Source organism: Heloderma suspectum, chromosome 6 (genome assembly GCF_057233095.1).
Source record: "Heloderma suspectum isolate Gila_16-S chromosome 6, 16-S_ref, whole genome shotgun sequence".
NCBI classification, from domain to species: domain Eukaryota; kingdom Metazoa; phylum Chordata; class Lepidosauria; order Squamata; family Helodermatidae; genus Heloderma; species Heloderma suspectum.
Genome location: NC_139463.1, coordinates 113110383 through 113124872, shown reverse-complemented (window position 1 = coordinate 113124872; position 14490 = coordinate 113110383). Strand labels below are relative to the sequence as shown.

Below are 14490 nucleotides of genomic sequence, written 5' to 3'. Positions count from 1 at the left end.
TAAAACGGTGAATCAAAAAGGGACGCAAATAGCGCCCGCTATGCTATTTGTGTTCCCCTTTATTTTCGCTGTCATAGTCTGCATAAATATTTACATAGATTAAGACCACCAAAAAGAAGCAATGCAAATGGCGGTGGCTGTAGCTGCCGCCATTTGCTTACGCGGTTTTATTTTTTTTTACCCAGAGCCCTCTGGGGCTGGAAATCTGGCTGCAGACAGCTCTGTCCTGGCTGGGCCTGGGCAGCTGCTCCGCAGAGCTGCCACAGAGCACAGCCGGCCGTTCGAGGATTCCGGGGGGAGGGACGGAATGCCTCCCACCCACCATAAACATAATCCACAAACAGGTAAGTCACTTTCGTACATCCGTAGCTGTTGGAGAATTTCCCTCCCCGCTCTCTGGTCTAGCTGTTCTATTTCTGCCTCTGAATCAGAATTAGAATAATCAGAAACCACAGGAGCCCTTAGCTACTACAAATGACCAGTGAAAGCTTTGTTTTTTATTTTGTTTTCATTATGTTTTAAACATTTAGGTTCTTGCAGAATGTTTTATTGTTTTATATTGTATGGATTTAAGTTTTATTTTGTGGACAATCCAGAAAGCTTTGGCTATTGGGTGGTATAGAAATGTAATAAATAAAATGAAAGTAATAGTAATATAACAAATATGGATCATCCAATCAGTCAAGAACAGGGATGTCTAAGAAAGTATATTTAAATGTAAAGTATTAAAGTATCTCACAACAGTTATGAAACACAGGCTTACCGATGGCAAAAATAAAGAAACATGGCAGTCAAATGGGAAAGTTTGATCAGCTGAAGGGTGATAGCTCCACTACATTTTCTACATACTTAAACAAATGGGGAATAAAAGTTATTTTCTATCAATGTAATTCCAACTTCTTATGTTGGGATTCACTTGCTGATAACTTTAGGTGTATTGAAGCCATCATTTCTTAGATTATTTTTAAAAGTGTGTTGTTGTTTTTCTCATTAGCTGCTCTCTGTGGTTTAATTCAGGCCTCAGCAAAATGACATAGCATTTGGGGAAAAAGATGCAGCCCAGTAATCCACCACTAGAAGCTAACATCGAGAAAATCTCCACAGCAACCATATATTTTCCCTTGGTGCTCAGATAGGTTGGAATGAAGGACAGCCAAACACTGCAGAAAACCAACATGCTGAAGGTGATGAACTTGGCTTCATTGAAACTTTGAGGTAACTTCCTGGCTAGGAAAGCTACAGTAAAGCTCACAACAGCCAAGAAGCCCATAAAGCCCAGAACACAATAAAACATGGTGAGTGACACTTCACGACATTCCAGTACAATTTCTTCAGTCACTGACTGCATATCAAAATCTGGGTAAGGGGGAGATGTTGCCAGCCACACAATACAAATAATGGTTTGAATGAGGGAGCAGGAAAGAACAATGGAGTTGGCCAGTTGTTTGCCGACCCATTTCCTCATCTTGGATCCTGGCTTGGTAGCTATGAAAGCTAGAACCACAATGGTGGTTTTGGCCAATACACAAGAAACAGCAACTGAGAAGATGATGCCAAAAGCAGGTTGTCGAAGGAGACATGCCAATTTATCAGGTTGGCCAATGAATAGCAAAGGGCAAAGGAAAGAGACCATCAGGGAGATTAGGAAAGTGTAGGTGAGGCTTCGGTTGTTGGCTTTAACTAAGGGAGTATCCCGGTGCTTAACAAATATATTGAGCGCCCAAGCTGTGGTAAAAGTAAAGAACAGAGAAACAACGGTTAAAGTGATCCCCAAAGGTTCTTCATAAGATAAGAAGGTTATACTTTTTGGAATACAGAAATGCTGGTTATGGCTTGGATACTGGTCATCTGGACATGAAAAACAATAGTCCATGTCTGAAAAAAAAAAAAATGGTTATCTGTATCTGCCAGGGCTACATAGTGCCATGCTTCAATTTTATGCATGCTTGATTGAGAGCTGTTCGGTCAACATCAGAAAAATGAAATTGTACCCTTCTCCTACAACTATATTGGAAGAAGTGGTACTCAGGGAGGTTTAGGAACAACCAGGCCCAGTAAGCTAAAGGAAACATAAACCCATGTTGTCGGGTTTTCCCCCTGGTTGCCAACAAAAATAAGTCAAAGATAGAGATGTCAGAGAATTCCGCCACGGATCTCGGGGAGGCTGAATGCCAGCGCATTCGGCCCCCCGAAATCTGTGGCGGAATGACCTGCCACACCCCGACCCCCCCACGGATCCCCCCGGGATGAGACTTACCTGGGGCGGATCTTCCGGGTGGCGGCGACTCCGGTGGCGGCTCCGGCTGTGGGGCAGTGGCGGCTCCGGCGGCCGGTCTTCCGACCAGCTGCCGCTGCCGCCATTTCCCATGTAAAAAAAAAAAGACGTCATGGGCTACATAAAGATTTATGTAGCCTATCATGGCTAGGTAAAAAAAAAAAACATGATAGGCTACGTAAATCTTTTCTTAGCCTATCACGTCTGACTTAAAAACAAACAAACATGCGCATACACAAATGGTGGCAGCTACGGCCACCGCCATTTGCGTTCTTTAATTTGGCCCATCTTAGTCTACATAAATATTTACGTAGACTAAGACATGCCAAAATAAGGAATGCAAATGGCGGCGGCCGTAGCCACCGACATTTGCGTACACGCGTGTGTGTGTTTTTAAGGTCAGATGTGATAGGCTACATAAAGATTTTCTTAGCCTATCACATCTGACTTAAAAACAAACAAACATGCGCATACGCAAATGGTGGCGGCTACGGCCGCCGCCATTTGCGTTCTTTATTTTGGCCCGTCTTAGTCTACGTAAATATTTACGTAGACTAAGACGGGCCAAAATAAGGAATGCAAATGGCAGCGGCCGTAGCCACCGACATTTGCGTACATGCGTGATTTTTTTTTTTTAAGGTCAGACGTGATAGGCTACGTGAAGATTTACGTAGCCTATCATGGCTGACTACAGGGACACAAACGGCGGTGGCTATGGCCGCTGCCATTTGCGTCCCTGCTAGCCAGCGGCCGGATGTCCAGCTGCTGGCAGAGCCGGCTGGCGGCTCCACAGAATCCCTGCGGAGCACAGCCAGACGGCCAGGATTCTGGGGGGGAAGGCGCGGAGCGCCTCCCCCCCTGGCAAGGATTCCGAGGGGAGGGACAGAGTACCTCCCCCCTCACCATCAACATAATCCGCAAAAGGTAAGTCACTTTCGTACATCCCTAGTCAAAGACCCTAGACATTATTGCCCTCTTTTCTGCATATTATGGCTGAGGCCAGGAGAGGAGCTATGAGTTTGAAAGGATGTGGTTGGATTGCCCTTTCTTGAATGATTGGATGGGTCCATACAAATATGGTCAACATTCACCAATTGCATTTGAGCAGAGGAAATAGAATACACCCCTGCATAGGCAACTCAGGGACACTTCCCTATCTGTTGCCATGGCACATTAGAATTAGGAAACACCCCCCTGTTGCATAAGCAGTAGACCTCACTGTTTCTCATTCTGGAAATGAATGTCTGCTCACACTTATGTGCACATGATGGATCACAGCCAAAATATTTGATAAAATTCAGGCATGCCATCCCTTACCCTTCTTATCTGAAATCTTCCCTTCTGGACATGGAATGCAATCATAGCAGCAAAATGGCTGCCCTTCCTTCTTTGTCTTAACATAACCCAACTGGCAATTGTCATTACACACAGAAAAGGGTCGTGCCTGTCCATAAATGACAGAAGAGAAAGTCGTAACATTCAGAATATATAATTTGGGAATTTGTTACTCAATGGTTGAATTGTAGATAAGAAATGGATTGCTGAAAGCACAGCATTATGTTATTGATCTTAGACAGCATATGGTATGCTGTGTGGTGTTCCGGTTTCCAGCATTACTGAACTTTGCTTTTAAGATAAATGGCTCAGGGAAATCTGTTCACTCTTTCTAGGTTAGCCCAGTGTTTTAGACTTTGGAACAGGGATGGTTGAGGAATTCGATCCTGGCAAATTCTGATATGAACTGACATGACTCACTCCTCCAATGTGGACTGGAACTTAGTTATCCATCTGATTTTGCATTTCCTGAATGCTCCAGAGCAGTTATCTGCTCAAAATAAAGGTATCAAAATAAAATTTAAAATGTGTATTTTTAGAGAAACTACTTTAAAAAATACAAATTAGAGAATATAGATTCAGGCTGTAATCCTATGGTTCCTGGGAGGATATCCAAAGAGCCACAGGATTTTTTTAGATCTCCCCCTTGGAGGACAGAGAGAGAGGATGACCTTTGGAGGGAAGAACCAAGCTCTTTTCCCCCTTCCAGCTCACATGGAAACTTCCACAGCCAGTATCTCCCTGACATCAGAGTTCGAGCACTGGAAGAGGTAAAAAGGGGTCAGCCTCAGGGAATTACATAATTGGATTGGGGGAGGATTTGAATCTGAACACCTTCCTAGTCCCCAAACGCACCTCCAAAATAATGCGGAACATTTCTGACAGCCCTGGAGCTGGAGTAAATAAAACTGTTCGAAAGAAAGAAACAGATACAGAAATAAAAAACAACAGCGGCAAATGCCACTCCTCCCTCTTGTCCACCCTGCCATAGTCACACTGGCAGAGCCATCCATTCACTGGGAGCTCTGTCATCTGAGCACCCTGCAGCAACTTGTCAGATTGCTTTGTTAGAAATACCGATTATTAGAGAAAGTTTGATTACCGATACATACTTAAATATTAATGTGCATGTGCATTTTTAATACATATTAATGTGGAAAGATGCCGGAATGGTGTTATAGGTGAAAACCTGCAAAGGTGACAGGGACTCTATCTAGAGTTCTTTTGCATCCTTCTTCGGTAAACATTACACTATAGATTGTAGTAATGTAAAAGAAATGTGTTCCAATCCGTTGTGACCCGAATTTACCCAATCTGCACCTCCCTGACCTGAACACTGACTTGAACACAATCTGCATTCAAAGCCTGTGCATTTCTGAGCTTGAGATGTGATTCATTGACCCAAAGAAATGAATTTTGATTGTAGATTTGAAAAATGTGTATGGAAAAACATGTATTTCTGGAAAATGTGTACAAATACTTTACTCAATGGGAAAATAATGCACATATTTCAAAAATTCACATAATTGATGCATACATTCTGGAAGAGTACGCATGAAAATACATGTTTTTATTTGAAAAATAAAAAAGATCACAATCTGATATGGACATGAGTCAGAACAAGCTTCAAGGTGGAATTCAGAGAACTTCAACATCCTTAGGTTTTGCTGATTCACATCGCAAGTTGTTATAATTTCCTGGCCTTTAATGCAATCTGGAGTTGTTGCTTGGTTATATTTTACTTATTCTTTTGGCATTTCTTTTTCTGCTACAGCTTCTGGGTTTAGCAGTTGCTAAATGTATGTGTTTGAAATTGGAAATACAGTGAAGACAGACTTGGAATGTGGATGATATTAATTCAGTTGCTATTAATTTTTACTTGTAGGGCAGTTCTACTTACGTGGGTCTTTGAGTGTGCATTGTACTTTAGCCTCTGAGATTAAAACAGGGCAGATAAAATTATTTCCAACTTTTGCTGGATGAGAATTTGAGATTGACAATTGTAGTTTGAACAGGCTATCGCTAAATGCACAGAATACAGAGATAGAGCTGTTTCATGATCTGAACACAGAACTACTGTTTGAACATCGAGGAGATGTCTTGAAATAAAGCAAAATCTGCATAGACCTTACCTGATGAAACCTGTTGGGCCACATTATGCCATCTTCATGAATGGTGAAGACTTTGTTAGTGGTAACCTGTGGGTCAATCTTTCCAACTTTGGCTCTAATAAAGGACTGGTTCGGGAATGTGACCCAGTTGACAATATCAAATCCAACAACTAATTCCCCATTTTGATCAAAGAAAACCTTTTCCCCAACACTGTTGTTGAATGAGGCACTTCTCAGAAAGAGGTGGAGCTGAATTGAGTGATGGAATAATGAGTTTCAACATGGTGCCAGTATAGAAAAGGATTATGATATTTACACTTGATCCATAGTTAATGGTCCATTTAAAAGTTAATTTAAATTTAAGTGAATAGTGGTATTAATAGTAATAGCTACAGTGACAGTAATAGCTGAGCAGCTAATAAAGATGGACACTGCATTTATATGATGATGATAACACCAACAACAATGATGATAGTGATGGTGATTATGTAATGTGCATTATGTCACTGATCAACTCAAACACATTACAAGAAATGTAACTAAAATAAGGTTACAACCATATAGATGTATAATCCACTTAATATGAAACTGAAATGGAAGTGGGAGGAAGGTATGGATGGATTTCAGTCATTATGCATGAGCCATAGAATCGAGTCCTCTATAGTCTCAATGTGAGCAGTGAGCATGAATGGCTGTGAAATGCAAGCCATAACAGATATAGTTACTAAAATGCCAGCCTTGGTAAAACACAGCAGCAGCAGCAACAGGTTTCAACACACTTAAGACCGTTTTCAGATAGGGTGACTTCTCCTGTATTCATATTCTCAGGAAGACATTACCTGCCACAGCTGATTATTCAGAAGCTTCCATCTCCCTCCATGTGCCACTGCTCTGTGTTTGAATTTGGATGAGTGCATGGCATGCAAGGCATGTGCCACGGTATAGACAGCATTGTAAATGATGTAGCTGTGGCCAGTCATGCTCATTTCGAAAACAGACTCAGGAAGAATCTCCAGATTCTCCATCCCAGTACAGATTTCCCCATCCTGTTGTCCTAGGATAGCGTCAGGAAACAAACAAAGAAATGCCTCTTGCCAGAAGTCTCGAATAAAGCCATCTTCTTTGTCCAGGGTAGGGTTTCTGTTCCGAATAAATTGCTGAAATCCTAACACTTCCGTTGAGTGAACTGCAAGTGATAGAGCACCATGGATGAATTGTATGCCCCAACTTCTTTGGAAAGGAAGTGATGTGAAATCCATCTGTGCTGTCATAATCCAGACCTTGGCCTTGGTTGGTCTACCCTCAAATTCTTGTAGGTGGATCAAGACGTTCAAACTTATCATGGTGTGAAGTTCTCCATATACAACCACCACATTGGCAGTGCTTCCCATAATAATATTAGAGGTTTGAAACCATTTTCCCATCACATCAGTAACATCACGGGAAAAGGCTTTTTTTGAACATCTTTCTATAAACTCAATGCAGATGCCTTTTTTGGAAAACATAGGAAGCACATTCTGTAGAAACTCCTCTCCATTGTCATCCTCAAGAGAAATGACTCCAATCCAGATCCATCTGAAATGAAGTAATAACTTGAGAATCCCCATATACTGATGGTGGTCATCTGGGAACATCCGGTGGAATAAAACAGCTTGAATGTTGTTATTCATCAGTGGAGCAGAACCATATGTGAGCTTGAGAAAATAAAGGATGAAGAAGGGGTGAGAGATATAGAACTTATGGCACAGCACCTTTGCTCCAAAGTTTGTCTACCAGAACTGTTTTTCTCTACCAAAATGACACTTTACCTCCTTTACTCACATCACATGTTGCTATAATATCCCCCCCCCAATACTAAAATAATGATATGTGAAATGATAACTTTTCCCCTACTGTCAGTCAATATTCCATGCCCACTGGATATGCTCAATTCTCATTGGGCTGATTCTGGAGGTTTTCTGTCCCCTTAGAGTGCAATCCTATGCATGTTTAGATGGGGGGGGGGAAGCCTACAAACCCATGCTGACTGGGGCATGCTCGGAGTTGTCAGGCTTTTTTCTATCTAAACATGCATAGGATTGCACCCTGAGGTATTTTTTTATGAAGATTTCTTTGTGTACTTGGGTAAACCTCAGGGTTCTTCTAAGCAGGTTGATACCACCCTCTTTGGTATGTGTGGTACCATTTTGGCTGCATAAGGACTGGCAGTCAGAGAACTGGAATCACATATATGTGATTTAACATTCACATATCCGGGGGGAAACGACATTAAGCTTGTATGACTTTTCCATGACAAGAAGTCTTTACCACTGGTCTTTCCACATTCCTCCCAGCTTAGAAGAGCCTTAAAACATTTTAATAAAATCTTTTATAAGGAGTACCTTGATTTCACATTCAGTAAAATTGTGAATGCTTTTGAGGACTAGATGAGTTCAGAGAGCAATTTCATTGGTGCAGAATGTAGAAATGTCTTCCCTTTAAAACATTATTGTTGTGAACCACCCAAATAGCTGGAGCTATCAGGTGGTATAGAAATAGAAACAAACAAACAACATTTTGCTGCACAAAGAAAACTAGCATTTCATATCAAGATCTAGGATCATAGCTTCTTTCTGCAATCCTAATGTTTAGAGAGGGATGGCTTGCTCTATTTGCAGTTCATGACAATTTCACATATGTTCATTTGTATATACGTTCCATTCCAATTCCACATTGATGTGCATTTTTTTAAAAAAAAACAACAACATCTGCACAAACGTTCATATTTAAGTACTTATTTAAATACTTATTTTGAATGCATTTTCTCACAATGCCATCCCTTGCCTGGAATTCACTTCAGGCCAGGAATTCTCTTTGCAGGTGGGATGGAAGGAAGGCAGGAAATTGTGAACATGAATTGTGAACTTGGGTGGACCCCTGCCTATTTGAGGTGCCCCTGCCCAATGATAGTCCTTTTCCATTCTGGTGGTTCTTCTCCCTCCCACCCATTCTCTATGTAGGATCAGGTTGTCATCTTTTAATGACACCAAGCAGGATTTTTTGGTTCATAAGCAAATTGGCTCAGCTGATGTGTGTGTGTGTGTGTGTGTGTGTGTGTGTTTTGCTTTTCCCTACAGACTGATCCAGGTTGGTCTTGGGTTAGTTTGGTTTCTTTGGCATTTTAGTCAGTTCGTTTTGGTTACCTTTAGCAGAATGTGTGGGTTTGGGTCAGGGAAGGGTATAATTAGTTGAGCACCCTGAGGCACCTTTATGGTGATGGGCCAATCCCAAGACTTGCCAGTCAGGGCTGTAAGACCAATGGGTGGGACACAGATGGCCTTTGGGGCTAACCTGTCTCACCTACTCAGAGTCATGAGGCACCAGAAGGAGATGATTGCAGGGAAGCCACCCTCCACAACCACAGGGCTCACCCAAATAGAGTTCTGGGTTTCTGCCTAATTTATTTAGGTTACTATCTCTGCACATTTAGTCTCCTCTACAGATCCTTTATTATATTTAAATAAATGTGTCCCTTTTTTTCAATTAAGCCTTGGTGTCTAGCCTCTTTCTTTCTGGTTCTGCCTGCAAAATACAACAATTCCAAATGCATTTTATCTCAAAGTACACACTTGTAAAGCTATAATTATGTTTTATCCTGGAAAGGGATTTTGGTATGTTTTGCAAGCTGAGAACTGCATTGTGAAATTCAGAGAAGCATCAATCCTGAACAATAATTCTGACTGGCACATTATTCTGTGAAATGCAGATCAGGCAGCTTGAAACTTTGCCTCATAACTTGCACAGAGCAAATTCCTCAGGGGTCCCTACTAAATACAAATTCCTCAAGCAGCCATCAAGCATCAAAGTTCAGGGAATTGTTTTTCACTATGGTGAACCATCAAATGTACAAACACCCAACCAGGAAAAGACCAGGAAAATCTTTACTACTTGCTATTGCTGAATGTGTAAAGTAGCCCTGAAACAGAAGTCACATTTAACTTTACATTTGCCTGAGAGAAGTAGGAAGGGTTCTTGATTCTCATATCAGTGGCCATGAGCCTGAATAAAATAATGACTTTTAATCATTTCAGTTTTCAAGTCTGAATGAACCATAAGGATTCTTCTTTTCCTGGGTCAGGATTTGCCTTTAAGTAATATTAAAGGTGTGTCTCATTGTTTCAGTCATGCTATTTTCTATTTCCAGTCCACAAAACCACACCTCAAAGGGAAGAGATGTGTGAACGTCTCGTTAAATGGCAATACTACTTAAACAACTCTTACTTGTGGAATTTTGTAGGTGCACAGGATGGTTGCCATGTCAAGACAAACATTAGAGTTAGGTCCCCCAATGACTGCTACAGCATTATTCTCAGAGTCACACTTGTAGTTAGGGACAAATCTGGCCAAAGTAGAGATAAGTTCCAGTGAGGCAAGGTAGGTCCATATTGCCCTGAACTGGCTGTTATAAATGTGAAAACCCAGGGTGACATTGGGCAAGATCCTCAGATTTTCATTGATCTCCTTTACAGCAAATATCAAAGCCAGGATATGCTGGTAGCTCTGAGAGAGTACCCTGTAACGAAAGTTCCCTGTTGTTTCACACTGTATTTGGTTTAGGCTATGCCATTCACACAATCACAATTTGATGTATCTTTAACAAATATATTGCACATAAGTAGACTTCATGACCTATTCCCTAGACCTATTCCCTAGTAAGTGTGTATAGGTTTGGAGCCTAAATAGATGTTCTCGAAAAGAATTAAATGCTTTTTGGTGTGTTTCTTGAGCTAAGAAGATTTGGGAAGTGTGAAAACTGGTGGCCAATTAACTTGTGATTGGCACATCAGCCCAGAAGAATCAGAATTCTAATACTTAACCATCACTGTTTCATAATATATCCCAACATCCAACAATCCAAGGAAGCAAAACTCCCTCTTTGAATGGAAATTTGGGTTTTAGCTGTTTCATTCTCCATTCACACACTTGAACTAGCTTTGGTGAGGAGTGAGGGGGTACATTTCCAATAGAAATATGCATGGCTACTTACAGAATGCAGGAATACGTATCATCATCCTCACCATCACCATCACCATCATCATGGCTGATCCCAACATTCTCTTTGTTAATTCTGGACACATTCTTTTATTTAGCTTTTTCTCAAGCTCTTGAGAAAGAGCTGTCAAATCTCCTTCATTCCTTTGAGATTTTCAAGTTAGGGACCTCTTGTTTTCTGGCAGAGGAGCTGAATTAAAATATTTAGTTCATATGATGGCTTTATCACTTGGCCATTGGCACCATTTGGAAATGTCTGAAGGTAGCTAAAATTGCTTACGGGCAGCTGCTGGCATAAACTTTATTGGGGAAGAAAAACTTTAATAACCATTGCTGAGAACTTCACCAAAGCAATGAAAATCATACCTACTCCACAAGTCTGAATAACGAACACTGGTAGTTTTCACCAAAAATTGAAAGAAATATGTGATATGCTGTGCTGCAGCTTGGAGTAAAAAAGGAGAAACATGCCCATTTTCAGCCCTTTTTAACTTGTTGTACCTGTGGCAATTTGAATCTGAGCGGTCTGAAGCTTTGCAAAATTACAGATCTTATCAAGTAGATTGTAGGTGCCAAGCTTCAAGCTATTAGCCCATCATGTGTCATTTATTAGAGGCACATAGATCCTTGAGTCTTATAATTTGGTGTCTCACCTTAACTAGGGGAATTCCCATGCCCCTGGAATGACATAAGTAATAGCTGACTGCCCTATCATATCAGAAACAGAATATCTTGGCACAGAAAATCTTGTTGGAAAATCTTCTTTCCACTGAAGAATATGCAGTGTCTTACGATCAGTTCAAAAGAACCCTTTTTCAGTTAATATCTCCCCCTATCCCAATTCCAAGAACAATTATTGCATTTTTTACTCAAAGAAATCCATTATAACAGATAAAAGCATTACCTTGCAATACCCCAAACATACCTCTGGTGAAGAAAAGAACATCTAAGATAGCTATGTAATGAATGCTTCAAGATGGCTCATATGTAAAAATGGTGATGGGTGGAATTATAGAATTACCTAATTCCAAAATCTGAACTTGGAAATCATCATCCTGGAAAATTAAGCTCATGTCTTGAAGCAAAGTTTTAGGGTGGGGGGATACATGCCACCATTCATGGTAAAAAGAATGTACAAAGAGGCTGCCACCCCCAAAAGCCCCCCTGTCCTTGTCCAGATTTGATGTATAGCCAGGACAATCTGATTTAGGACATTGGATCCCTCACCAAATAAGCATTAAAGCTACTGACAATGGCAACAATGATAAGTGATAATGATAGTGATTATGGTATTGGCCACAGCAGCAATAGTAATAGTAGTACTAGGAGTTCAAGAGTAGTGCCAAATGTGGCTACTCTTCATGGAAAATGTGGTTATGAGGCAAGGAATGAGTGCATTTTTGCAAGAAAAAGAATAGCATTGTTCAAAGAGATGTATATGTATGAGAAATTTGCTCCTTTGAGATTTTTAACCAGTTTACCAGTTCACATTCCCTGGACTTGAATATAGACTCAAACACAATGTGTGTATGAATACATCTGTTTCTAAACTACAGATGGGTTCTACAAAACAAAGTATGTTCATCAATATGGACAGATTTCAAACTTTTGTGAAAAAAGTATGCACAAAGAAAACATTTTCAAAATGCATGCAAACATCCTTGGATGCATGCATCCAAAAATGAGTACAGTTAAAAATGTGCACAAAATGCATAGATTATGAAATATAACAACAGCAACAGCAGCAACAACAACAAGCTCATGTGGAAATGGGATGGAATCAGCTTGACCTAACCGCCCCATAACAACAACAACAACAACAACACAATATTGGAAAGGCCAAGATGGAGAGTTCGGCATATCCCTGAAGAGTAATTTGCCTCATAATCTAAAGCCAACCTGAGTGACCAGCCTGTCTGATAATAGCATCTCAAAATAATACTAGTAATTATAATAATAACAACAATAATAATAACAACAACAATATTAGTAATAGTAATAAGAATAATTACATAAGATCGTCAAAGTGTTCTTCGGATGGCTGTCTATCAAAGGTTACAGGACTGAAAAATGTGAAGATCTGAGAAATGATACCAGCAATTATTAGATCCCCTGACTGATGATACTTGTGAAGGATAGGAAGCGGTTCACTGATGCTACATTTATCCATACTAGCAATACAGAACAGCTGAGGCAGCAACAATAAAACTGACACTATATGTACCAGGATCTTGCATGAACATTGTTCTGACAGCTGCCATTTCACTCCCTCCCACACTGACATTCTTGAAAGCAACGACTGCCCAATGTAAAAATGAAATAATAATAATAATAATAATAATAATAATAATAATAACACAAATAAATGAATCAGCTACCAGGCTAATGGAGCCCCATCTTTCTCTAACCTGTGTTCCGAATGGAACAGGTAATATTCATAACATTCTGCAGTCTAGGTTTCTAGATTTGCTAGTGGCTACCAGAAGTAACCCTTAGGGTCATTGAGAAGGAGCAGTGATAAAAAAAAAAAATAATTATAGGGGATGTAATTACAAAATTAGAGGATCTCTGAACCATTTCAGAAGAAAACATGTTTACCACTTACTAGAAGGAGTCCCCCCCCCCCTCCAGTACTCCTCAAGAGATGTTGTCACAGAAAAGTTGCGATAAAAGGGTTTATGGTAAAGAAAACCGGGCGGGTGGGGTTGTAAGACTTTCTAATCTTTTCTTATACCAAGATCTGAACTTTTCTGCTTGCGTCCATGTCTTTCATTCTTTCTTGTGTGTATGTGGGGGGGGGGCCAGGCAAACAGTACTTTTCTTTGCCCAATATTCTGAAGCAGACCAGACCATTGCATCAAAACCCTACCAATTTGCAACCAAGTCTCATGCTGGTGGTCATTGGTTGGATACAGTTGGATATAGAACAAACGTTTTCTTTTAGGCTGTAGTCCAGTACAATTCTACATGGGAATAAACACTATTGAACTCAATGTGGTTTACCTCTGAATAGACATGAATAGCACTGCATGGTGAATTGCAACTAGGGATGGACGAAAGTCCCTTACCTGGTCCCGCAGCTTGCTTCACGGTGGGGGGGAGGCGCTCCATTCCTCCCCGCCGAAATTCTGGCCGGTGGGGAGGTGCTCCATCCCTCCCCGCCGAAATTCTGGCCGGGGGGGAGGTGCCCGGTCCCTCCGGCCCTGCAGTCAGCCATGATAGGCTACGTAATAGTTTACGTAGCCTATCACGGTGTTTTATGAAAATCTAGCCGTGAAAGGCTACTTAAATCTTTACATAGCCTATCATGTTTGTTGGTTGTTGTTTTTTTTTTACACTTGGAAATGGCGGCAGCGGCAGCCAGTCGGAAGACCAGCCGCCGCCGCCGCCAAACCGCCGCCGAACTGCCGCCGGGAGCCGCCGCCGCCGGGGACATTCGACCAAGGTAAATCCCATCCTGGGGGGGCGGCGGGGGGGGCCGTTTCTCCACCAATTTCGGGGGGCCGAATGCATTGGCATTCGGCCTCCCGGAGATTCGTGAGAAATTCTCCAACATCCCTAACAACGCCATTCCATGTTCTGTGTGTTTTATCAATAAATGTAATTACAACTGGTGTGATCTCATATAAGTGGATTCTGAATCAAGAAACTAGGGCTACACACACCGCTCTTCAACAGATGTTCATCCCTGGTGAAGATTAGAGGAGCAATATCATGGACTACAGGAGTAGGGGGTGG

At 41.2% G+C, this 14490-nt stretch overlaps 1 protein-coding gene across 1 annotated transcript; it reads right to left on the bottom strand.

Annotated features, from left to right (window-relative positions):
- Positions 1 to 964: 964 nt before the first annotated feature.
- Positions 965 to 10251, bottom strand: LOC146342575 (vomeronasal type-2 receptor 26-like). The gene is made up of 5 exons (XM_084807905.1): positions 9982 to 10251; positions 6561 to 7415; positions 5743 to 5970; positions 3593 to 3719; positions 965 to 1875 (listed from the first exon to the last, which is right to left on the bottom strand). The coding sequence occupies exons 1-5, from the start codon at positions 10015 to 10017 to the stop codon at positions 965 to 967; spliced, it is 2157 nt and encodes a 718-aa protein (XP_084664031.1). The 5' UTR covers positions 10018 to 10251.
- Positions 10252 to 14490: the final 4239 nt, after the last annotated feature.